Here is a 26,548-nt window from a genome sequence, read left to right as displayed (position 1 = left end):
TCAGGGGTGGCAGCGGTAGTGAGGTTGGCCCAGGATCGGACATTGTTTCATTCTGCTGTGCATGGGGCCGCTATGAGTCGGTTCTGACTCGATGGCACCTGACAACAACAACAACCCAATCCGGAGCTCTGGTAGCGTAGTGGTTATAAGTTGGGCTGCCAACCTCAAAGTCAGCAGTTCGAAACTACCAGCGGTTCCGCGGGAGAAAGATGAGGTGTTCTGCTCACGTAAAGATTGACAGCCTCGGAAACCCTGTGCAGGGTCACTACGAGTCGGAACCCACTCCACGGTACTTAACAACAACAACAACAACCCAATCAGATGGAGTCCTGGTGTGGCACTATGGGTTAATGCGCTAGACTGCACGGTCAGTTTGAACTGCAAGGTTGGTGGTTCAAGCTCACCAGTCACTCCTTGGAAACCCTCTAGAGGGTCACTATGGTTCGGAACCAACTTGACAGCTCTTAACAACAACAACACCCAATGAGACATGCTTGCACCTTGGTGTGGTGCTGTGGGTTAATGCACTGGACCTCAAAGTCGGTTTGATCTGAAATGTCGGTGTTTCAAGGTCACTAGCCATTCCTCGGAAACCCTATACAGGGTTGCAACCAACTCGACAGCACTCAACACCAACAACAACCCAATGAATAGAATCCTGGTGTGGCTCTGTGGGATAAAGCACTGGACCACAAGGTTGATTTGAATCATAAGGTCAGCGGTTCAAAGTCACCAGCCACTGCATGGAAACTCTACACAGAGTTGCTATGCATCAGAACCTACATGACAACACTTAACTACAACAATACCCCAATCATTTGGTGGATAGAAAGCCACATCAACTAGATTCAAGGCCCACAGTCATTTCATGTAAGTTACCAAATGTGTGGGCATACAGTTGTTCATACTATTCCTTGATTATCCTTTTACTGTTCATTGAATAAAAACAATGACCCCTCTTTTACTTCTGATATTAGTCATTTGTGACCTCATTCTTTTGTCTCGGTTACCATGCCAAAGGTTTATTGATTTTAATTCTCTTTTAAAAGAATCAACTGTTGGTTTTGGTAATTTGGTCTGTTGATTTTTTTTTATTTCACAGATTTCTGCTCTAAATTATATTATTTCTTTTTTTATGATTGCTTTGGGTTTGAATTGTTCTTCTTAATGTAATTTCATAAAATGAAAGCTTAGATTATTCATTTTAGGTCTTCCTTTTTTAAAAAAATTCCATCTTAGCACTGTTTTCACTGCATCCCAGAAATTTTAATCAATTGCATTTTCGTTTAGTTCAAAATGTTGCTTAATTTCTATTGCAACTTTTTTGGAGTGTTATTACTTAAGAATGTGTTACTTGATCTTAAACTATTTGGAAGCTGTTTTGCTGTCTTTTTACTGAACATACTTCCTATTATTGTTACTCTTTCCAATTTGTTAATGAGTCTTTTATGGCCGAGAAAGTGATCCATCTTGGTGAATATCCTACATGACCTTAGGAAGAATCTCTTGGTGGATGGATTATTCTATAAATGTCAGTTGTTGTTGTTGTTGTTGGTGGTGGTGGTGGTAAGTGCTGTCAAGTCAGCACTGACTCATAGCAAACCTGTATAGGGTTTCCGAGGAGCAGCTGGTGAGTTTGAACTCCCAACCTGGTAGTTCAAACCAACCTTTTGGTCCAGGGAATGTAGCTCCACACCAGGAGGCAGACTTACAGAATGTGCCCTTTGGTGGTTTAAATTATTATATATGCCTGAGTGTTTAAAAACAAAACAAAACAAAACAAAACAAAAAGCTAAAATGAATAGAGAGAGAAATAGAAATACTGTTAACTGATGGTACATGGAGGGGAATGTAACTGTTACAATGAAACAAAGTATATGATTTGTTGAATGTAAAACTGATGATCTGCCCTGTAAACTTTCACTCAATTCACAATAAAAACTTTTTTAAAAGTAGGTGATGGATTCAGGAATGGCAACGATGGTGAGGTTGGCACAGGACTGGGCAGTGTTTCATTGTGTTGTGTGTGAGGTCACTGTAAGTCATTACCGACTCGACAGCCCTTAACAACAGCAAAGAAAGAGGTTTTTGCAGCAGATTTGTAATCGTCATTTAATTTCTTGATTGTTGCATCCATGGGTTCTGATTATGATCCAAGTAAAATGAAATCCTTCTTTGTTGTTGTTGTTGTCAGGTGCCATTGAGTCAGAACCGACTCATAGCAACCCCATGCACAGCAGAACGAAACAATGTCCAATCCTGGGCCAACCTCACTGAAATCCTTCAATATTTTCTCCATTTATCATGATATTGCTTGTTAAATGCTTCGATTCCTCTTCACTTTCAGCAAACACGGTGTGTCATCTGCACAATGCAGGTTGCTAACGATCTTCCTCCAATTTGATGCCACATTCTTCTTTATATAATCCAGCTTCCTGGATTATTTGCTCAGCATACAGATTGAATAAGTATGGTGAAATAATACAACCTTGGTGCACACCTTTCCTGATTTTAAACCATGTAAGACTGTTTGAATGACTGTCTCTTGGTCTGTATTAATAATATTGTTCTAAAATATCCATATTGTATTGGGTCACATTTCTTTGAAATGGGCACAAATATGGATCTCTTCCAGTCTGTTGGCCAGGAGTCTTCCATATTTCAACTAGTGAGCACTTCCAGCATTGCATCCATTTGATGAAACATTTCTGTTGGTGTTCCATCAATTTCTGAAACCTTGTTTTTCACCAATGCCTTCAGTGCAACTTGGACTTCTTCCATCAGTACCATCTGCTCTTGATCATATGCTACCTTCTGAAATGGTTGAACATCAACCAATTCTCTTTTGTACAGTGACTCAGTGTGTGCTTTGCACCTTCTTTTGATGTTTCCAGCATCAGTTAATATTCTGACGATTGTTGTTGTTGTTAAGTGTCATCAAGTCGGTTCTGACTCATAGGGTATATAGGGTTTCCAAGGAGCGGCTGGTGGGTTTGAACCGCCAGTCTTTCAGTTCAAAACAACTTCTTGGTCCAGTGCTTATCCCACAACGCTACACCAAGACTCCCCCTTTTGACTATACAATCTTTTAATATTGCAACTCAAGGCCTGAAGTTTTTATCTCTTCAGTGTTTTCAGCTTGAGAAATGCCGAGTTTATGTTTCCATTTGTATATTTCACCGTAGTGCTCTCCTTTGTCTTCTTGAGATGCCTTTGAAATTTTTCCTTTAACTGCTGTTTTGCTTTAGCTACTCTATGTTCAAGAGCAAATGTCAGAATCTCTTCTAACACCAATTTTGGCCTTTTCTCTCTTTACTATCTTTTTTATTTCTTCCTGGAAGATGTTCTCGATATCATCCCAGAATTCTCCAAGTATTCAGTCATTTGTGTCTGATGCATCAAATCTGTCCTTGAGATGGTCTCTAAATTCAGGTGGGATATTCTCAAAGTCACACTTTGGCTCTCGTAGATTGTTTTTCATTTTCTTCAGCTTCAAGAGTATGACAGAGTACTTACAATCCTTCCTCCCTATATATTGCTGTCATTCATTTTACTATACATATGCTTAGTATGTATTTTCAAGCCATGGTATTTTCAATAACCTCAAATGCATGCAAAAGCTGAATGGTGAATAAGGAAGACCATAGAAGAATTGATGCTTTTGAGTTATGGTGTTGGAGGAGAATATTGAAAGTGCTATCCAAAAGAACCAATAGATCTGTATTGGAAGATGTGCAGCCAGAGTGCTCCTTGGAGGCCAGGATGGCCAAACTTCATCTCTCATACTTTGGACACATTATCAGGAGGGACCAGTTGCTGGAGAAGGATATCATGTTTGGTAAGGTGGAAGGTGAGAGAAAAAGAGGAAGACCCTTAGCAAGATGGATTGGCCAAGTGGCAGCATCAATGGGCTCAAGCGTGGCTACAATAGTGAGGTTGGCCCAGGATCGGGCAGTGTTTCGTTCTGTTGTGCATAGGATCGCTCTGAGTTGGTACCGACTTGATGGCATCTAATAATAATAATAAATGCTTGGTAGGAAGTGCCATGGAGCCAATTTTGACCTATAATGACCCTGTATCACTGAATAGAACCACCCCACAGGGTTTTCTTGATTATAATCTTTCTGGAAGTAGCAGAGAACCAGGTCTTTCTCCCAAGAAGCTGCTGTGGGTTTAAGCTATCAACCTTTCTGTTAGCACTCAAGTGCTTTAGTCATGTGCCACCAGGCTCCTTCCATATACTAGAATCGGCTAATATACTGTTGATATTATTTTTGAGTCCTACTGGATAAGCACTGGACTGATAGCCATAATGTTGACAGTTCAAATTCATCAGCTGCTTCTTGAAAACCCTATACTGGCCTGCTGCGAGTTGGAACCAACTCAATGGCACTTAACAACAGTAATAATGTAATCTATCAATTAGATTGCTATGGAATAAATTGTGCCCCACCACCACCACACACACACACAAAATACATTGTTAGAATCCTAATTCCTATACCTGTGGATGTAATCCCATTTGACAGTAAGATTTTGTGTTAGTTTGTCATACTGTGGTGGTCTGTGTGTTGCTATGATTCTGAAGGCTGTACCTGCCACCTGTATTTTACATACCAACAGGATCAACTGTGGCGGACAGGTTTCAGCGGACCTTCCAGACAAAGAGAAATTAGGAAGAAGGAGAGGCGGACCACTTCTGAAAAGATAGCCACTGAAGACCCTAGAAGCAGCCTAATGTTGTCAGATTTAGTGTCGGAAGATGAGCCCCTCAGGTTGGAAGACATTCAAAATACCAGTGGGGAAGAGCTACCTCCTCAAAGTAGAGTTGACCGTAATGACGCGAATGGAGTAAAATTTTCGGGACCTTCATTTGCTGATGGGGCACAAGTCAAAACCAAGAGAGATAGCTGCAAAGATCCACTAATAGTTAGAACATGGAAGGTATGAAGTATGAATCTAGGAAAAGTGAGAGTTGTCACAAATGAAATGGAACCCAGAGGACGTATATCCTGTTTGGTTAATGAGGCCATCTCAGGGGGTGGGGGGTGGGGGTGCCCTCTACCTAAACCCTCCTCTGAGTCCTACAAAGAGCAGAACAGACACAAAGAGCAGAGAAGAGAGATGTTGCGTGTAGCTCACCAAGGAACCAAGAAACACCAGGACAACAGAATCTGAGACAAGATTCTTCTCCAGAGCCAACAGACACAGAGCCTTCCCCATCTCCAGTCTCCACACTGCTAGCTCCAGAACTGTTTAAAAATACGGTTTATTTTCTAAAGTCACTTATTTGTTATAGCAGAGACGAAGGCATAGACACTTAAAAATGGCACCAAAAATAATAATAATAATAATTTACTTTGCTCTCTTTAAGCCTTTGGAAATGTCTTGTTTTCTTTGTGTAGATCTGAGGTTCTGGCTTATACCATTCCCCTTGTCTCTGATTAACTTCTTTTAATAGTTGTTTCCAATTTACTTCCAATGAATTCCCTCACTTTCTGTTTGCCTGAGAAAGTATTTCTTTCCCCTGGACTTTTTAAGGATAAAAGATTCGAGATTGCTGGCTTGTTTTTTTGTTTTGTTTCTCTTTCAACTAAATGTTTCACTCTAATCTTTTCTCGTGTGGTTTATGACACCATGTCTTAATGCAACTCTTCCACCTCTTCGGTGTTTTTTGGTTTTGTTTTCCCTCCTCTGATTTCATTCAGGGGTTTCTCCTGTCTTTAATTGTCTACAATTTGAATGTGGTATATTTAGGTGTCATTTGTTTTGTTTTGTATAAATTTATTCTGCTTAGTGTTTTTTTAGGAGTCCTGGTGTGGCTTGTTGCTGTTGGGTGACATCAAGTCAGTACCGACCCATAACGACCTTATGCACACACAGCAGAACGAAACACTGCCTGATCCTGGGCCAACTTCACTAGTCTCTCTGCTATTCATAAGGTTTTCAGTGACTAAAGATTCAGAAGCAGTTTGTCACTCTTTCTTTCTAGTCTATCTTTTTCTGGAAGCTCATCTGAAACCTGTCCACCATGGGTGACCCTGCTGATATTTTAAATACTGGTGGCATAGCTTTCAGAATCATAGCAACTCACAAGTGTGGCGCTGTGGGCTAATGCGTCAGACTGCAAAGTTGTTTGAACTGCGAGGTTGGTGGTTCAAGCTCTCCAGCTGCTCCTTGGAAACCGTATACAGGGTCGTTATGGGTCAGAATCAACTTGATGACAGTTAACAACAACAGTGCTCTTTGAGCTTCGAGGAGCTATGGTTTGGTGTCATTAATTTTGGGCATTTTTATTCCGCTATAACTTCATATTTCTTCTGGCCCTTTCTATATTCTCCTTCTGGTATTCCTGTGATGTGTGTGTTGTACCTTTTCTGTCTCTGAACCACTTGATAGATACACCAACATCTTTGAAGGTCTGACATCTCTGAACATCTGAATCCTCCTCTCCCTCAGACCTGATGTTTGCTCTGATCCCCCGCCTTAACTAGTGATGACCACTGTCCCAGAAGCCTGGAGTCATCTTGCCACCCTGCCTTAGTTTCCTCGGACTACCAGAACAAGACCCCATGTGTTGTTTCAAAGTTCTGGGGGCTAGACATCTGAGTTCAGGGTGTCGGCTGGTCTGTGCCCACTTTCTGTCCTCTCAAGGAAGACGCTTGCTTGGTGTCTGCAGCTTCTTGCCACCTTGACTTGTAGGTGGGTCCTCATTTATTGCCTTCCTCCTGCGTGTGACTCCATTGCTAGTCTTATCTTTTATAAGAAACCGCTCAGGACTAGGGGTTAGGACTAGGACCCACTCCAGTCTGGTAAGAGTTGGTTCATTAAACTGATAACATCTGGGTTGGGGGAAGAAACCTATTTTCCTAAACAGAGCCACATTCACCAACGCAGGGCTTAGAACATCAACATATTTTGGGGAGAGACATTATTCAATCCATTACCCCCGTCCCCAAGTTTCCAAGTCCTCCCAAATATCTCCACCAATGTGTTCCCATTTGCACACCTTTTGTCCTGGCTCATGCCTTCATCACCCCTGCCCGACCCAGGACTGTGCAGTTCCTGGCCAGACTCCCTGCTCACATGTGTACCATCCAAGCCCTACTCATACACAGGTGTAAGAGGGACCCCATCCACCCACCATGAATCACCGCCAAGGCCTCCCATCACCCTGAGATGCTGACAAAGCCCCCTCACTGTGGCTCAGCCCCTCGTACACACTCCTTGTCTCCTCGAACATCCTGCCTGCCCCACAGATCCTCAGTAAGACTGCGCCCTCCCCAGAAATGCTGCCAGCACCCCAACTCAGACAGACCCAGGCTGCCATCAGAGCACTCAGCGCAGTCTTGAGCTTGTTATCTGTTTGAATAATTAGTTGTCTACTGTCTCCTCCGTCACAGGAGGACAGACCCGTGTCTAATGTGGGCGCTGGTACTAACCAAGGCTTTGCATTGGGAAAACCCAGAGACTATCTGCAGAACCAACAGAAAAAAGATTCACGGGCAACAAAGAGTCACAGGGGCACACATGCACATGCTCATGTATACACACTCATATTTGTGCACACCACACATACTCACACACTCCACTCACGCTCACACTAATATATGCACACTCACTCGTATATGCATACACATGTGTATACGCACATGTTCCTCTATACACACACACACACATCGTCACGCTCATATCTACACACCCACTCACACTGCTTGTCACACTTACAGAAATGCTCAGGCTCATGTAGAATCTTGCACACATGCATTCACACACTCACAGACATGCCCACGCAGACATGCACCCTAGCTCGAGGTGACCTGTGCCCACCACAGACTTGTTGGTGTTTCTGTATGCAGGGGACCTGTATTGTGCCCCTCTCCCACAGTGCACTCGGTGACTGGACTTTCTCCATCTGTGAACAGGACAGTGAGCATTTCTCCCACCACTGGACTTGCTGCTGTGGTTCTCCTGGCCACAGACGCAATATGTGCCTCTCTCCAACAAGTGGATGTCATGGTGGACAGTAGTTGGGCTTGTCCATCTCTTGCCAGCTGGTAATACAGAAATCCATGTTCCCTGGATTGCTGTGGTGATTGGTCAGGGAATCAAGGCAGGGGTTGACTGAAGTCAGGGGCAGCATGCTGGGTATGAAAGAAGTGATTATGGAGCAAAGACTGGGGGTGGGGTGGTGACCGGAAGTCCCAGTGTAGGAGAGGCTTGGGCAGGGCTGACAGTGGGAAGCATGTGAGTCTCTGGTCATGTGTGAATTCAGTATTTCAGAGACACAGTGCCCTGGGGGTGGGAAGGTTGTGGATGCCCAGGGCCCTGCCAGCCCCCAGGATGGTGGCAGGTGTTGGGGAGATAGGATGTCAGAGGCCAAGATCAGCATGTCTTGGTGAGGGCTGGCCGGGGTCATGAGCTCCCCAGCTGGGGATATAAGAGAGTACATGGAGGGATCCTGGTCTGAAAGTGGACTCCAGTAGCCTTCAGAGGAGCATGGAGCGTGGGCAGCCATCAGAGAACTCTGGGAGGTGGAGTCTCCCGTAATGTAACAAGGGGCATGGAGACTGCAGAGACCCTGAGAGAGGGGCTGGCAGGAAGGACGTCTCCCAGGAAGAGCCACGGTGGGCTCAAAGTTTTCAGCAATGGGCAGCAGAACTCAGTACCGGCCAGAGGTACACAGAGCCATGAGACGTGACAAGTGTGACTGAGTAGGGACCAGAAGGGCCAGCGTTTGGGCAGTGGCTGGAGAACCAGAGAATTAGGGCTCCAGCCTAGGGGGTGGCGAGGAGAGAGCCCCACTGAGCCTGTGCCAGCCAGGGAGGGGTGCTGGGGGCAAAGGGTGGTCATGCCCTGCAGAGAGGGTTAGCGGATCGTCATCCTCAGGCTCATCTTGCTATACCCACAAAGGGTTCTGACACCCTGAAAACGACACCAGCAGTTCACAGGTCACTATGAGAGTGGTCAGGCTGCATGGTCAGATCTGTGCATTTTAAGATCCTGGCAATTGATTTCAATGCTCATTCATTCATTAATCCATCCATCCATTCATTCATTCATCCATTCATCCATCCATTTATTAATTTTTCATCCATCCATTCATTCATTTGTTCATTCACTCATTCATCCATCCATTCATTTGTTCACCCATTCATTCATTCATTCATTCACTTATTAATTCATGCATCCATTCATTCATCCATTCATCCATCCATCTATCCATTCATTTGTTCATCCATTCATTCATTCATTTGTTTATCCATTCATTGGTTCATCCATCCATTCATTGGTTCATCCATCCATTCATTTGTTCATCCATCCATTCATTCGTTCACTCATCCATTGATTCATTCATCCATCCATTAATTTGTTCATCCATCCATTCATTCGTTCACTCATCCATTCATTCATTCATCCATCCATTGATTCATTCACTCATTCATTCATTTGTTCATCCATCCATTCATTCGTTCACTCATCCATTCATTCATTCATCCATCCATCCATTCATTCACTCATTCATTCATCACTCAACCATGTGGCAGGCCAGCGTAGGCAGTGGAGGGCAGGAATGTAGCCCCAGCCTGCTGTCCTCGCTCTAGTCACACTTGTGGATGACGCTAGTTCAGGAGTTCTTAGGGGTTTGGCCGGGCAGTCGGGAGTCCCCTCCTGTGGTCAGCTGGGTGTCTGGGTCCCCTTGGTGTGCTGTGGTCATTACCAGATTGAGCTACGGAAGACGAGGAAGCCATTAAATATAGTATAAAAGAGGTTTATTGTTGTTGTTAAGTGCCGTCGAGTCGGTTCCGACCCATAGAGACCCTGAACAGAGTTTCCGAGGCTGAAAATCATTACGGGAGCAGAATGCCTCATCTTTCTCCCACAGAGCAGCTGGTAGTTTTGAACTGCTGACCTCACGGTTCGCAGCTGGATTCATAACCACTATGCTCCCAGAGCTCCTTAAAAGAGGTTTATTAGAATAGGGGAAAAGAATGACTGCAGGGGAGAGAGCCACAGCCATCAACATGGGAGCACACAGTCTGAGGTGTATTTATGGTGGGTGGTTGGTTCCCTTGAAATCAGCTCTGTTTCCATTTCAAAAAGGAATTCAGCTCTCTGGTTTGTGTAGGTAGCTCTGCTCTCTCCTGTCAATTCCATCTCCCTTGGTTCCCATGCTGCGTGCATCTGGTGTTGATGATGGAGTCTAAGATTTCAAGATGGACTCTGTTACAAAGGCATCTGGGATACTTGGCATAACCAGTTTAACGCCTGCACTGAAAACTGGCTACGGGGGAGGTTAATAGGTCAACAGCCTCCACTGGGTAGCTGAATAGGGAGGAAGGGCTCACAAGCCCTACTGGGTTCCAGACACAAAAAAAACAAGTTTTTGTTTTAACTTGTTTATATCCTGCCTGCCTGACAAGGAGGTAGATTCTGTCTCTTGTCCACACCTGCCCCTCTGTTCTTTGCATTTGGAGGGTGTTTTGTTTTGATTTTTAATGGATTTATTGATCTTTTCCACATAACTGCTTTACAACTGCCCCAGTTATTTTCGCCCTTACTGTAACACTGTGGTCAGACAGGTGGGCCTGGGCGTGGCCTACAGGTGTGGCTCCTCCCCACAGGTGTTGTTGTGGTCAGCCAACAAGGTGTTTGAGGAGCTCACGGATCTCGAAAGGCAGTTTCACAAGGCCTTCTACAGCGTTAGGGCTTATCTGAACTGTGACAGATACTCCGTAGGCCTGCTGGACATGACCAAGGAGAAGGTGAGGCCTGCGCTTCCCCCATGAGGGGCTCCTGCCCACCATGTGAACCAAGTATGTGTGTGAGACACATAAATGGTGGATGTTTATATGCATGTGGGTGATGTATGAATTTGGCGGTTGAGCATGTGTACGTGTGTGTGCAGGAGATGGTGTGTGTGTGTGTGCGTGTGTATGAATGCACATGTGGGTGTACTGTGCTGTGTGTACCAGGGTGGTGTGCACCAGTCCACCCTGCCCAGCTCCAGCAGCACCACTGACCACTCACCCCCTCCTCCCCCTACTCAGAAATTCTTCGACGTGTGGCCTATGCTGATGGGGGAGGCCCAGCCATACTCAGGCCCACGCACACCTGATGGCCGGGTGAGTCAGGGTGGGGGCAAGGGGATGGTCCGGTTTGAGCCCCTCAGCTTCCTCTGGCTATAGCTCTAGGTGGAAGGGGGCCCTGTCCCAACTCAACCTCAGCCTCCGGGGTGGGATGGCATTGAGCTAGGACATGCTGTGGGAGCCTGGTTGGCTGCAGGCTGACCGTGATGGCAGGAATCTCTCTGGGTGCCTGTCTGCATCTCCCCCAGTGCTGGCTCTGCTACAGCTCTAGGTGGAAGGGAGCCCTGTCCCAACTCAACCTCAGCCTCCGGGGTGGGATGGCATTGAGCTAGGACATGCTGTGGGAGCCTGGCTGGCTGCAGGCTCACCGTAATGGCAGGAATCTCTCTGGGTGCTTGTCTGCATCTCCCCCAGTGCTGGCTCTGCTGTACTTCCGGGGGTGGGGCGGCCTGTGGTAATGACAAGCACTTGTTCTGATTGGCCAGTTCCCCTCATCCCCTCCTTCATATTGAAAGCATCTCTCCTGGGTGGCACTATGTGTTGTGTGTGCTTGTGTGGATGTGCACGTAAGCACACACCAGAGAGGCAGTGTGTTATGGTGGGTAGAGGTGCAGTCTGAGTCAGACATCTCAGTGGCTACTAGGATCCAACCTGGGACACACTGCACCATCTGGGGGTGCCTCCGTCTCCCCATCTGTCTAATGGAGACATCACAGCAGACTCCATGAGCGTGTGCAAAGCATGCGGCAGAGTCCTGGCATGGGGGAGGAAGTGCACCCATGGCGTCTGCGGTGGCCCCGTGCTACCATCGTGTGTGTTCATGGCTGCACGTGCACGATGCACCAGAACTGGCCAGTCCGTGCACAGGTATGAGCTGAGAGAGTGTGTGTGTGTGTGTGTGTGTGTACCTGTCCTGGCCAGGACGTCAGGAGAATATCACTGTGCAGTGGCCTAGGTTTGTGTGGAGCATGGGGCCTGTGTGTGTGTTGGAGTGTGGGGTCCTGTGTGTATGTGGAGTATGGCACCGCGTGTGTGTATATGTGTTTGTAGAATATAGAGTCCTATGTCTGTGTAGAGTATAAGTCCTCTCATGTGTGTGGGCGTGTACTAGGGGCGTCCACATGAGTATGTGTGTGTGTGGAGAGTGAGCCCCGTGTGGGTGTAGTACAGGGCCCTATGATGAGACTACAGTTGAATGTCACACAGAAGGAAGACAGATCTGAGTCAGCATGCAAAATACATCCCACAAGAGTCAACGACAATCTGTTTGTATGTACACATAAATATGTGTGTAATATGTCCATGTGTGTGAACGGTGCCAAGTGTGTGTGTAAGACACATAAATGGTGGATGTTTATATGCATGTGGGTGATGTATGAATGTGGCGGGTGAGCATGTGTACGTGTATATATGTGTGTGCAGGAGATGGTGTGGATGTGTGTATAAATGCACATGTGGGTGGACTGTGCTGGGTGTACCAGGGTGGTGTGTGTGTGTGTGTATGGATGCACACGTGGGTGGATAGTGCTGTATGTGTATGTCCAGGTGTTGGGTGGTTTCCCCCGATGAGCTGGCCCTGGGGAGCCTGTAATGACAGATGCAGTATCCTTTCTCAGGAAATCCTTTTCTACAAAGTCATAGACTACAGCCTCCACGGCAAGGAGGACATCACAGTCATTCCGTAAGTGCCCGGGTTCTCTGGAGGCCACCTGGGTCACAGAGGCGCTTCCTACTTTGAGGGTTCAGGACACAAGGTGGGGAGGGATGGTGGGGAGGGGTGGCAGATGGTTGAATGGGTGAGGATCCTGAGATGCCTGTGTATGTTCAGGAGCCACAGAGGGGCATCAGGTGAGATGGTCTCAGCCAGCCCAGCCCAGGTAGAGCTGCCAGAAAGGGCATTGTTCCCCCAGGCCGCCCAGCTGGTAGAAGGGAGGACAGAAGGTCAGCCCTCGAGACACTGAGAAAGCTGGTTAGCTATCAACCCAAGGACTCCAGAACCACGAACCCTCTGATCCCATAAACCTATCAGAGCCCACTCCACAGGTCCCCAGCAGGGAGCCCCTGGGGGTAGGAGCCAAGCCATATGGCCCCCAGTATGGGAACAGGGGAATTCCGACACAGTAAGGGTGCCCAGCATGGGCAATCGGGAGGTGGACAGGGGGCACAGACACCCCAAACACCTCCCCTGGCCTCTTCTCACTCACTTTCCTGGGACCCTCACCACATTCCCTTTCTAGGCCACCCATAACGTCCGTACCCTGCTGCCCCCTGGAGCTCAGTGAAGGAATAACAGTTAAAATGCACACAGATAAGTACACACGCATGCACTGTACAAAAAAAGCACACATCTGTTAGCATACTGGTTACAAGTCGGGCTGCTAACCTCAAGACCGGAAGTTCAAAACTACCAGCAGTTCCACAGGAGAAAGATGAGGCTTTCTGCTCCCTTAAAGATTTACAGCCTCGGAAACCTTATACAGGGTCACTGTGAGTCAGAACCAACTCCACAGCACACCACCACCACCACCACCACCCCAGTACATATCTAACAATTCCAAGCTTCTAGTCCTTCTGATGGTTTGCTTTTCTCTCTCCAGCACACCCCCGGCCAATCACTGGGCCCTGGCCAGCGGCCTTCCAACCTATGTAGCAGAAAGTGGCTTTGTGAGTTCAGCCCCTTGGGGGTTGGAGGGAACAGGGTCTCATCTTCACCCAGTACCTCAGTGCTCACACACTTCTCTCTCCCCCCCATGCCAACCCATCCCTACAGTCCTGAGTTTGCTTCTCTGCTTTGCCTAGTTGAAAGTTCACTTCCTTTAAGAGAGGCCGGGGCTGGGCGGCTCTGGGGCTGGGCCGCTTTTTCTAGAATCCTATTGTAAGCCTGGCTACTTTCAATGAGATTGCTTTTCTGATCTTTTGTTTAGATCTGTAACATCATGAATGCCCCTGCCGAGGAAATGTTTAAATTTCAGGTATCTGTCTATTCCATTAGTAGAAAATTATTTTACTTAAGAAGTAAGATGGCTTTCATTTAGAAACAGGCTGAATAAGAAAACACTTGTTTGCGTCTTCTCAGTGGCTAACAACAACCACGTGTTTCATATTTCGGGGGTCAGCTGTAGCTCAGTTGGTTTTAGCTGGGGATCCACTGGGCTCAGCTGATCTTAGCAGAGCTGCGCTGGGACATGGTTTAATCTCAGACGGGAGACTCAGCTGATCTTGTCCAGGCTCTACTGGGTCTTGGCTGGGGCTCCGCTGATTTGAGCAGAACTGAGCTGGGGACATGGCTTAATTTCAAACTGTGCTCAACTGGGTCTCAGCTGATCTGGAGCAGGCTTGGCTAGAGCTTAGTTGAGGCTTATAGCTGGGTCACTGCTGATCTAGGCAGGTCTCAGCTGGGATTTGCCAGAGGCTCCACTGATCTTACCTGTTGTTGGCTGATTCTCAGCTAATCTTGACTGGGTTCAGTTGGGGTTCAACTAATCTCACCTGGACTTGGCTGGGACTCCGCTGATCTTTGCAACGTTGATCTGGGGCTCATCTGATCTTGACTGGATCTGGCTGGGCCGGGCTGGACCCCTTCAAGAGTTAAGTTGGACCCACATGTCTTCATCTGGGGTTATGTGACCAACACAGGTTTTTTTCCTAAGGGAGATGGAGGCTCAAGTGGACCAGTGAAAATGTCTCTAAGGGCCTCTTCTAGAAACTAGTCCCCTCCTATATTTCACTGACTAAATCCAACATAGTGGGATGCGAGACAGGACTAGCTATGTAATTTGTGGGGCCAAATGCAAAATGAAAATGCGAGATTCCTTGTTCAGCAATTACTAAGAGCTCTAAGACAGCTCTAAGGAGAGTAGTCAACCAAGTATGGAGCGCTTCTCAGAGTGAGGCTGTGAAATTACACATCTCACATGCCCACGAAGCTGGCCCTGATAGGAAAATATCCCCGGGTCCTCTAATGGGGAAAGTCACAACTCAAAATGCATGGAGATAAAATTCACCTGCAAAGAGGTTGTGAAGAACCAGGAATAGTAAGCCAGTGTCTCCTACTGGGGTTTGCACTCTCCGGGGAAGAAACCCTGGCCAGGGTCAGCCCCAGAGCATGGGGTCATCTCTGAAGACTTCCCCCTGTAGGACGGAGCCCTGGATGACTCCGGATGGACCATCAAGAATGTCCTCTCCATGCCCATTGTCAACAAAAAGGAGGAGATTGTGGGGGTTGCAACATTTTACAACAGGAAGGATGGGAAGCCCTTTGATGAGCAGGATGAAGTTCTCATGGAGGTAAAGTCCTGCCAGCAGCATGACTTTAATGGGTGACACCCTGTATGGCGGTGTGGAACACAGGCCCCTCCTTACCTTCACACTAGCCCCTGGCCTGGCGTGAATCCTGGGTAGCGTGGACCCAAGAAAGAGCTGAATAGGTCCCATTTCTGGAAGCTTCTGTATGGCACCTTGAAGACTCCATTCAAAGCACTCACTGCATGCTAGTCCTCCCCGCCCCCACACACACACATACACCCTTCAACCCTGGCAGGAAGCCCCATGCTGAGATGCAGGACTTGGCACACAGTAGGTACTCAGTTTGGTTGTGCTGAAGTGAGCTGACACTGCTTACCTGTCTTCCAGTCCCTGACGCAGTTCCTGGGCTGGTCAGTGCTAAACACTGACACTTACGACAAGATGAACAAGATGGAGAGCCGCAAGGACATCGCCCAGGACATGGTTCTGTACCACGTGAAATGTGACAAGGAGGAAATCCAGGAGATTCTGGTATAACCCCACCCCTCCGTGACTCCTTCCTCAGCCCAGCAGGAAGGCAGGGTCACTCAGGAGTTAGAGCACACCTCTGGGGTCAGACAGCCAGGTTCACGTCTGCTGTCCCCACACATTGTATGACCCAGTATGAGTATCTTCTCTGTGCCTTCGTTTCCTCTTCTGTGAAATGGGAGGAAGTTGTGCCTGCCTTGTCTGGTAGGGTGAGGATCCTATCCCAATGAGCCTGTGGAGAGCTCAGCGGGGCTGTGCCTGAAAGACAGGAACACACAGGAAATGTAAACCATGCACATCACCACTTAGCTTGGAAATTAAAACCTCTGGTTGGACCTTCCCAGGGTGATTTTGGTCCTCTCTGGCTCAGGTGCTGTCTACCCCCTTAGTGGGACTGTCAAAGCTGCTGTCCTGCCCAGGAGGGCTTTGGATAAGGGACCCTGCTCTAGGGATGGAGAAACCAAAGACCAAGCAGCCCCTGTACTAAGATGCTATGGACAACATACATGAGTGCACCATGATCCCCAACAAAGTCATAGCATCTTCCATGTGCTGAATCTTGGGTACCCTAGAGTATACCACCTGACTCAGGACCATGGAGAGCAACCCTAAAGAGGGATGATTCATCCAGAATGAAGGGACCCAACGTACGTCAGAGTAGGAGCAGGAACCCAGAGGGCCACTTACATGTTGTTAGGTGCTGAGAGCCATGGAAGACCCAGGGAGGAGAGATGCTGGCACTCAGAGGAGGAGGCTGAACTCATGAGTTTGTCTCCTTTTCATGGTGCATGTAGGGTGGGTGTGGCGCCCTCAGGTGGATCATCCCACAAGCTCATGATGGGTGTAGGTACAGCTGTCATTGGTCCTACACTCCCATGATGGGTGTACGTAATCGCTCTGACTGTACTGTAACACACCTGCTTATTCATTGTTAGCCAACGAGAGAGCGCCTTGGAAAGGAGCCTGGTGATTGTGAAGAGGAGGAGTTAGAGAAAATCTTGGTAAGGAAGCCGACTCAATCCTTCAAGTGCAGACTGGAAGCTCTTGAGAATGGGGGTGTGGGAGGTGTCTCCCTTCCCAGGAGACTGGGGTGTTCTTTGAGCTTGTATAGAGTTACCTTGCAAGGGTCTGTGTGTGTGTGTGTGTGTGTATGTACTTCTCAACAAAAGTGAGTCTACATAACCCAGTGTTTAGTCTTGGGCAGTATGTGCCTCAGCGACTATATATCCAGCTAACGACTTAATTTGATGTATATACTACTGAGTGTGTATGTCAGTCTCTTTTCCATTGTTTGTACCAACTATCCAATGTTAGAGTCTGGGTAAACCCATGTTTTGGACTGTGTCTATCTGCATCTGTCCAGGTAAAGAAGTTACCTGTGCATGTGTGCATGTGTGTGTACTTGTGTACCTGAAGAACATCATGCTAGGTAAAGTGGAGGTTCAGCAAAAGAGACGAGGACCCCAATGAGATGGATTGGCACAGTGGCAGCAGCAATGGGCTCAAGCATGATGACTGTGAAATTGGCACAGGACCGGGCAGTGTTTGGTTCTGTTGCACAGGAATTGGTATCGACTTGACAGCATCTAACAACATCGACAAAATATTCTTTATGTTCATGCCCTGGTGTGTGTGTGCTTACATGTGTCCCTGACAATGTACTTGGGTTGCTTAGATGGGCAAGCCCCTGGCATTGAGGCAGAAGGAGTAGGCAGGAAATAGAAGGCCCCTACTAGAGGCCAGAGTTCCTGGGAGGGGTGGGCAATCACCTGGAGAGCTATGAGGAGCTTAAGGCTGAACAGAGGGCTTGGGAAGGAGGAGAGGCAAGGACCAAGTGGGCCCTGCCTCCCTCAGTTCCACCACCTCCATCACCCCTTGGCAGAAAGAAGAGCTCCCAGGACCCAGCAAGTTCGACATCTACGAGTTCCACTTTTCAGACCTGGAGTGCACAGAGCTGGAGCTGGTTAGGTGTGGCATCCAGATGTACTATGAGCTGGGTGTGGTCCGCAAGTTCCAGATCCCCCAGGAGGTGAGAGGGCCAGCTGCAGGGATGGGATGACCAAGGTGTTCCCCAAGGGAGTGATGGAACCAGGAGTGAATGGGAGATGTTATTGTTAAGTGTCATCGAGTCAATTCCGACCCATAGCGACTCCATATAGGGTAACTGGTAGGTTTGAACCGCCGACCTTGTGGTTTGCAGTCCAGTGCTTTCCTACAGCACCACACCAGAATTCCAACAGGGAGATGGAGGGATGGAAGAAAGGGGCTGGGCTCCAGGGTCCTCTTCTCAGTTTTGGGCAACAGGCTGGAAGATAGATCTCCAGAACCTAACAAACAATGGAGTGATCCCAGTTCTGCCCTGCCCACCTCAGGGTTTCCTGCCACCCCTCTCTGCCCACCATAGGTGCCTGGTCCAACACTTCCCACCCAGGAATGGGGTTGGGGACTGGGCAGGGTAACCCACCAAGCACGGTCAGACAGGGACTGGTCAATCAATGGAGAAGAGAGAGTTGTGTGGGGCTTAAGAAATGGGATGTGATGGAGTGTGTAGGGCTGACAGATGATGGGGATGAAGGCAGAGGCATCACCATGGTAACATTTTGGTGGGACCATCTCCACAACCAAGAAACCACGTGTTTCTACCTGCCTCTCCCTCAGGTGCTTGTGAGATTCCTTTTCTCCATCAGCAAAGGGTATCGGAGAATCACCTACCACAACTGGCGTCATGGCTTCAATGTGGCCCAGACGATGTTCACGCTGCTCATGGTATGTGGATGTGGGCAGGAAGGAGGCTGCCAATGTAGAGAGGACTGGGGTCCTGTGAGCCCAGGGATGTCACTGTAGACAGGACCAAGTCCCTTCAGCAGAGATAGCAGCTGGAGGTCATTGGTGGCACTTGGGCTCTTGGTGTGGAGCTGGTAGGGGAGATCCGGGTGGGAAGGGAGGGTACAGGGCCAGGGCTACAGAACACCCAGATGTGGACACATCTGTCCCTGCAGACCGGCAAGCTGAAAAGCTACTACACAGATCTGGAGGCCTTTGCCATGGTGACAGCTGGCCTGTGCCACGACATCGACCACCGTGGCACCAACAACTTGTACCAGATGAAGTAGGTGCAAGGACGCAGCTGGTGGGGTAGTGGAGCGGGCTCACAGAAAGGGGAACCCACCTGTCCTAAAGCCATGAGGTAGCATCCGGCTGGTGTGGAGGGAAGCCTCAAGGCCTTTGGTCAGCGCCAACCCCTGCCACAGGGATGCTGGTCCTAGTGTGAGGCAGGGGGCCTGGAAGAGCAGAAATGGATTCCCTCTTGGTTCTGGAGGCTGGAGTCCAAGTTCGGGGCCACGGTCCATGTTCTCTCCAAAGGGTCTGTGGAAAGACCCTTCCTTGTCTCCCAGCTTATGGTAGCTCCTGGCACCCCTTGACTACATGTGGAGTCTGTCTTACTCTCCCATGCACATCTTTTTGCTATATAAATTTTTGCCCAAATCTCAATACAAAGTCTAAAAACTTCATGAAAAAAATGAGGCTTACACTTTGTTGTTAAGTGCCATTGAGTCAGTTCCAACCCACAGCGACCCTGTATAGGGTTTCTGAGGAGGAGCCCTGGTGGCTTCGGGGATTAGTGTTCAGCTGCTAACCCCTTGGTCAACAGTTCAAGCCCACCAGCCACTCCTCAGAAGGAGGATGAGGCTGCTCTAATAAAGACTTACAGTCTCGGTTTGGTTTGGTGTGTAGTTGATTAAGCGTGCAATTGTTGGTGTTGTTAAATGCCACTGAGTTGGTTCCAACTCATAATGATCCTGAGGAACGACTGGTGAGTTTGAACCACTGACCTTGAGCTCAAACTGACCTTGCAGCCCAGTGCATTATCCAGCAGTGCCACACCAGGACTCCAAGTGTGAAAAAGTTTGCAGAATCGCCCTCGCAAAATAACACAGTGACATGAACTGAGTGCAGGCTGTTGGGAAAATGGTGCCCATTGACAGGCTTGACACAACGTTGCTATAAAACCTCACTCTGTAAACCAAGCAGTGTCTGCAGCGCGCAATTAAACAAGGTCAACCTGTACAGTGGGGCTCTGGGAGTGTAGTGGTTACAAATCAGGCTGCTAACCTCAAGGTCAGCAGTTCGAAACTATCAGTGGTTCCATGGGAGAAAGATGAGGCTTTCTGCTCCTATAGAGATTTACAGTCTTGGAAACCCTATGCAGAGTCACTCTGAGTTGGAACCAACTCCACAGCACATCACTCACCCACCCACCCACCACCGGGACAGCAAAATCTGTTCAAGACAGACTCTGTGTAAGACTGCACCCTGTCAGAGAACGGAAACTTACAAAACCCGGAAGAGCAAGGCAATTCCATTGTGTTCTGGCTCTTACAAGTTTCACTGTCAAAGCCTCAGGGAAAATACCATTTCCAAACAAAGTCACATTCACACTCACCAGGGTTGGGACATCCATCTATCTTTTGGGGGGACACAGTCTGTCACACTGTTGTTGAGGCCTCTAACCATCTGTTGTTGGTCTTTTGTTTTTGTGATTTTAATAAAACCTTCATGACAGATCCCAGAATCCCTTAGCAAAGCTCCATGGCTCCTCGATTCTGGAACGGCACCATCTGGAGTTTGGGAAGTTCCTACTCTCAGAGGAGGTACGTGTCTCCAGCCCTGAGGGTGTTCACAGGTGGTTCTTGGCTGATTGAACATGGGTGTGATGTGGCAGCAGGGTCACTGTCCTTGGGGACCAGGTGCTCTGGGCACACATGACAGGCCCCGGGCTGACTGAGGCTGTTGGCTCAGCCACTAGAAAGTGCACGGTGGGCAAACCATGGTGACAGGCAAAGGAGCTCTGTGGTGTGGTCGGGGGTAGGAGCAGTCACTGCGGTCACTAGTGCTGGACCAAGAGTGGGAGGCTTGAACTGAAGTGAGGGTGGCAGCTGGAGAGGAGGGGTCCAGCTGGAGGAGGGTGGTGAAGGACCCAGGACACCCAGCCTGCTCTTAGCCTGGGAGTCCACTCGGGCTGATGGCTGATGGGAAAGGCGGCCCAGCTGTAGAGACCCACAGAAAGTGGGGAGGGCTGGAAACCCGACAGCGGGAACATCCAGAGAGGACTATCCATGGACATGGAGGATGCCCCCGTGAGGGGTGGTCTAGCAGCCCTTTGCCCGCACAAACTCCCCTGACAGACGCCACACTTCTGCAGACCCTGAACATCTTCCAAACCCTGAACCAGCGACAGCATCAGCTGGTGATTCACCTCATGGATATCGCCATCATTGCCACGGATCTGGCGCTCTACTTCAAGTGGGTGCCACGCCCCCTCCCCCAGCCCAAGCCCCCATAATGTCTCTGAAATGGGTGACTGCAGTTAGGGTCAAGGATAGTGCAGTGGCGTCGGGGGGACACACATAGGTCCCGAGTGCAGGGAAGCAGGCCATCAACTTGATGGTGGCACTGATGTTAGAGTAGGAGGCCTAGAACTGAGTCTGTGCCCATGTAACACCATCTCTCTGCACTTCCTCCCGGCCTACACCTCTCCCCTTGTTCTGGGGGTTCAGGAAGAGGACCATGTTCCAGAAGATTGTAGACGAGTCCAAGAACTATGAGAACCGGAAGACATGGGTGGAGTACATGTCCCTGGAAACCACACGAAAGGAGATAGTCATGTGAGCAGGGATGTGCTTGTGGACTAGGCAACCGGGGGCGGGGCATGTGAGAGATGGGGGATGTTGTTGTTGTTGTTAGGTGCCATCGAGTTGGTACCAACCCATAGAGACCTTGTTGTTGTTGTCAGGTGCCATCGAGTCGGAACCGACTCATAGCGACCCTATGCACAGCAGAACGAAACAATGTTCAATCCTGGGCCAACCTCACTACCGCTGCCACACCTGAGTCCATCAATGATGCCACCTGGCTGATCCATCTCGTTGGGGGTCTTCCTCTTTTTCTCTGACCCTCCACCCTACCCAGCATGACATCCTTCTCCAGCGATTGTTTCCTCCGGACAATATGTCCAAAGTAGGAGAGACGAAGTTTAGCCATCCTGGCCTCCAAGGAGCACTCTGGCTGCACTTCTTCCAAAACAGATTTATTGGTTCTTTTGGCAGTCCATGGCACTTTCAGTATTCTCCTCCAACACCACAACTCAAAGGCATCAATTCTTCTACGATCCTCCTTATTCACTGTCCAGCTTTCGCATCCATATGAGGCTATTGAAAACACAATGGCCTGGGTCAGGCGCACCCTAGTCCTCAAGCTGACATCTCTACTCTTCAACACTTTAAAAAGTTCCTGTGCAGCAGATTTGCCCAGTGCAATACGTCGTCTGATCTCTTGACTGCTAATTCCGCGAGTGTTGATAGTTGATCCAAGAAGAATGAAGTCCTTGACCTTATGCACAGCATAATGAAACACTGCCTGATCCTGGGCCAACCTCACTACCATTGCCACGCTTGAGTCTATCAGTGCTGCCACTTGGCCAATCCATCTCATTTGAGATCTTCTTCTTTTTCTCTGACCCTCCACCTTATCAAACATGATCTCCTTCTCCAGTGACTGGTCCCTTCTGACAATATGTCTGAAGTATGAGAGACAAAGTTTGGCCATCCTGACCTCCAAGGAGCACTCTGGCTGCACTTCTTCCAACACAGATGTTTGTTCTTTTGGCAGCCCATGGCACTTTCAATATTCTCCTCCAACACCATAACTCAAAAACATCAATTCTTCTGTGGTCTTCCTTTTTCACTGTCCAGCTTTCGCATGCATATGAGGTTATTGAAAATACCATGGCTTGGGTCAGGTGCACCTTAGTCCTCAAGCTGACATCTTTGCTCTTCAACGCTTTAAAAAGGTCTTGTGCAGCAGATTTGCCTAATGCAATACGTCGTCTGATCTCTTGACTGCTGCTTCCACGAGTGTTGATAGTTGATCCTAGAAGAATGAACTCCTTGACGTCAATCTTTTCCCCGTTGATAAGAATGTTGTTTATTGGTCCAGTGGTGAGGATTTTTGTTTTCTTGACATTGAGATGTAATCCATACCAAAGGCAGTGCTCTTTGATCTTCATCAGTAAGTGTTTTAAGTCTAGGTGCCATCAAGTCAGTTCTGACTCATAGCGACATTATGCACAACAAATCTCAACGCTGCCCGGTCCTTCACCATTCTCACAATCACTACTATGCTTATGCCCATTGCTGCTGCCACTGCCAATCCATCTCATTGTGGGTATTTGGCGAAACCACTGGAAACCTTAGCCTAGCCAAACTGACACAAAACCAACCATCACACAACGGCACATAATGACACTGTAAAACATCATGAGGAAGCTCTTTGTGGGCTGATGTGGGAATTTCTCATAGATAGCTTACTGAGTTAAAAAAATAAAAAAATAAATACAAAGCAATGTGTTAAGAGCACACACATCTCTGCCTTTCTTTGTTCCTTGTTTTGAGAAGGAGTTAGCCTTGGGAAAACCCTTTTCTTGCTTTGTGACTTTGGCAATCGTTTGGGTCACCTTCCTGAACTTTCTTAAGTCTTAACCTACAAAATGGAGATTCAGAACTAACGTTTTTTCCCTCCTGGGCTGCCTCAGGGCAGAAATGAAGATACAGAACATCCCCTCTTTCAGTGCCTGGCACTCAGAAGCACCTGATAATACTTAACTTGCCTTTGTGAATGCCCAGGGGGCAGAAGAGTCTAGGGGGAAGGGGCAGAAGTGGAGGGGAATAATGGTGGGGAGGGGAGGAGCTGAGTGAAGGAGAGCTGGCGGATCTGAAGGCAGAAGGTGGGGTGTAGACATTGGGATTTGGACCTGCTCCACCACACTCACCATAGTCACCTGGCCTCTCTGTGTTGAGGGTGAGAAGCCTGGTTCTGAGCATAACTGGAGCCCCCTTTGTCCCACAGGGCCATGATGATGACTGCATGTGACCTGTCTGCCATCACCAAGCCCTGGGAGGTCCAGCGCAAGGTCAGGGCTGGCCTGCACCAGACCAGGGTGAACACAGCCTGTAGTGCCCATGGGCTCAGGGTGCATTTAGGGGGAGCCTAATTGGAGAGTGAGACCCTCAGTGGGACGAACAGTTAACGTATTGAGCTGTTAACCAAAAAGTTGGAGATCTGCGTCCACCCAGAGAGGCCTGGAGACTTGTCATTGTTGTTAGGTGCCATTGAGTTGGTACCCTGTGCACAACAGAATGAAACACTCCTGTTTCCTGCACCAACCTCACCATCTTTGTTACACTTGAGCCCATTGCTTCTGTCACTGTGTTTTCCTCATTTTTGCTGACCCTCTACTTTACCAAGCATGATGTCCTTCTCCAGGGACTGGTCCCTCCTGATAATGTGTTCAAAGTATGACATGCAGTCTAGCCATGCTGGCTTCTAAGGAACATTCTGACTGTACTTCTTCCAACACAGATTGGTTTGTTCTTCTGGCAATCCATGGTACTTCTAATATTGTCCTCCAACACCATAACTCAAATGCATCAATTCTTCTATGGTCTTCCTTATTTACAGTCCACCTTTCACATGCATGCATACAAGACAATTGAAAATACCATGGCTTGGAGACTTACTACTGAAACATCAGCCATTGAAACCCTTGTGAGGTGCAATTCTATAGTAACACACATGGGGTCACTGTGATTCAGAATTAACTCGACAGTAATATGTTTATTTGGAGGAACAGACCAGTTCCAACTGAAAACAGCATTTGTCAGGAACGCTGAGGGCTGTTGCCTGCTCTGGGTCAGTCCAGGGGACAAAGGCAGAAGACATCGGGATTTTCTTTGTGTTTCGGGCCCAAGGGTGGCCCAGCCCTGAGTAAGGACTCCTGGGGGTCTATGGCAGAGAGGCCCAAGAGAACAGAACCTGGAACTCATGGAGAGAGTCTCATAACAATTTCTAATAAAGCAGGAATAATGGAGGACTGTAAACCCCAACCTCCACAACCCTGAGACCAGAAGAACTAGATGGTGCCCAGCTTCCACTGCTAACCACTTTGAAAGGGGTCATAAGGAGGTCCTAGATAGAGGGGAGAGACAAAATTCAAAAAGAAAAAATATTTCAAGACCAGGCTTACTGATCTGATAGAGACTGGTTGGGGTCCCCAAAACCAGGACCCTGAACCCACTTCCATGGGTTTAACTTTCAGCTAAACAATAGGCCCACAAGGGGAACAGTAACACCAGAAAGGGCCACACTCCTTAGAAGAGTCAAGCATACAAGACCAAAAGGGCAGCGTTTGCCTGGGGAAGAAAATCCAGAAGGCAGGAAGGGAGAAGGAAGAAGGAGGAAGGGAAATGGGAGACCCAAGGAGGAGGTGGGGAGAGAGCTGTCAAACTGTGGGAATGCGGTCAACATCAAGAATCAAAACAAGAAGGAATTGTTAAATGGAAATGCAATTTGCTCTATAAACTTTCACCCAAATCACAATAAAAAGTTTACACTTCTCTTTTCTCATAAGGCGCTGAGCCCCACACAGGACTGTTTTTTTGTGCCCTTCAGGTAGCTCTTCAGGTGGCAGCTGAGTTCTGGGAGCAAGGAGACTTGGAAAGGATGATTCTGCAGCAGCAGCCCATTGTAAGTATTGCTTCATCCTTGAAAGGGAGATTGGACATTAACTCGGTTCTCAGGAGCCTCCTAGTTCTGGCAAAATGGCAGGTGAGAGACTCCCTGGGCTCTGTGGTCCTTGCCCTTGTTCTAGAAGAGAGGGGTGGAATTCAAGCCTATTCCATAGAGATCCCTTTAGTAAGCTTTGAACAGGCAAAGACAACCATCTGGATAAGGGAAACCATCAGCATGAGGCCAAGATGGAATCCACTGAATTCATGGCCACACACACAAGAAAGTGAGGCTACTGCCATCAAGTGAATTCAGACACATAGTGGCCCCATGTTATTGCTGTTAAGTGCCATTGCATTGGTTCTGACTCATAACAACCCTGTATAGGGTTTCCAAGGAGTGGCTGGTGAGTTTGAACCACCAACCTTGCATTTTAAATCAACCTCGAGATGGAGTGCTTAGGACCAAGCAAAACTGCCCCACAGAGTTTCTGAGGCTTTAAATCCTTACAGAAGCCTGCTGACTCATCTTTGTCCCAAAGAGCAGCTGATGGGTTAGAACTACCAACCTTTCATTAGCATCCCGACCCTTGTTGCTGAACTCTGGTCCATGGAGCTAACTATAATTGTAGGAAAACATCACAAAATCCTGATTGATGGCAGAGCAATTCACCACTGGGGGAGTACAGAAGTCCCACCACAAGGTGGGACTCCAGAAGTCGGGAAAGGACGATGGCAGAGTCAAAAAGCTTCCAGGATTAGTTCTGAGACTCCGACCCAGATGGTTGGGATATGACTCATGACCACACAGTCCTGAGTCATAGCCACCAGGAGCCCCAACTTTTAGCTAACATGAAGCTATTTTTGGTACATCATTAAGCACACATCCAGGCAAGTTCCCTGATTTTCTTTGCAATGCTGAGGGCAAGACCACCCATCCTGGGGCTCACTGAGGAATTGAGTTCTCTACTGCCAAAAGGAAATGGTTAATGTTCAACCATTTCAAGAGATACCATATGAAAAAGAGCCAATGATACTCAGAGAGGAAGTCCAAAGTGCATTGAAAGAAGTGGCAAAGAACAAGGCACCAGGAATTGATGGAATAAAAATTGAAATCTTTCA

At 48.1% G+C, this 26,548-nt stretch overlaps 1 protein-coding gene across 1 annotated transcript in view; it reads left to right on the top strand.

Moving 5' to 3' along the window:
* Positions 1-26,548, top strand: part of PDE6B (phosphodiesterase 6B, cGMP-specific, rod, beta) — a 53,385-nt gene that overhangs the window by 14,071 nt on the left and 12,766 nt on the right. Inside the window, exons 4-19 of the mRNA XM_006874117.1 lie at positions 10,626-10,766; positions 11,052-11,126; positions 12,707-12,771; positions 13,688-13,754; positions 14,015-14,062; positions 15,228-15,377; positions 15,723-15,866; positions 16,799-16,864; positions 17,746-17,892; positions 18,522-18,629; positions 18,863-18,972; positions 20,428-20,515; positions 21,067-21,167; positions 21,422-21,529; positions 23,769-23,832; positions 25,371-25,445. Of these exons, the coding sequence (XP_006874179.1) occupies positions 10,626-10,766; positions 11,052-11,126; positions 12,707-12,771; positions 13,688-13,754; positions 14,015-14,062; positions 15,228-15,377; positions 15,723-15,866; positions 16,799-16,864; positions 17,746-17,892; positions 18,522-18,629; positions 18,863-18,972; positions 20,428-20,515; positions 21,067-21,167; positions 21,422-21,529; positions 23,769-23,832; positions 25,371-25,445 (1,557 nt within the window). The remainder of the gene's footprint in view (positions 1-10,625; positions 10,767-11,051; positions 11,127-12,706; positions 12,772-13,687; positions 13,755-14,014; positions 14,063-15,227; positions 15,378-15,722; positions 15,867-16,798; positions 16,865-17,745; positions 17,893-18,521; positions 18,630-18,862; positions 18,973-20,427; positions 20,516-21,066; positions 21,168-21,421; positions 21,530-23,768; positions 23,833-25,370; positions 25,446-26,548) is intronic.

Source organism: Chrysochloris asiatica, unplaced genomic scaffold (assembly GCF_000296735.1).
Source record: "Chrysochloris asiatica unplaced genomic scaffold, ChrAsi1.0 scaffold00262, whole genome shotgun sequence".
Taxonomy (NCBI): Eukaryota; Metazoa; Chordata; class Mammalia; order Afrosoricida; family Chrysochloridae; genus Chrysochloris; species Chrysochloris asiatica.
The sequence above is the reverse complement of the archived record's forward strand: the minus strand, read 5'-3'. Positions and strand labels throughout refer to the sequence as shown.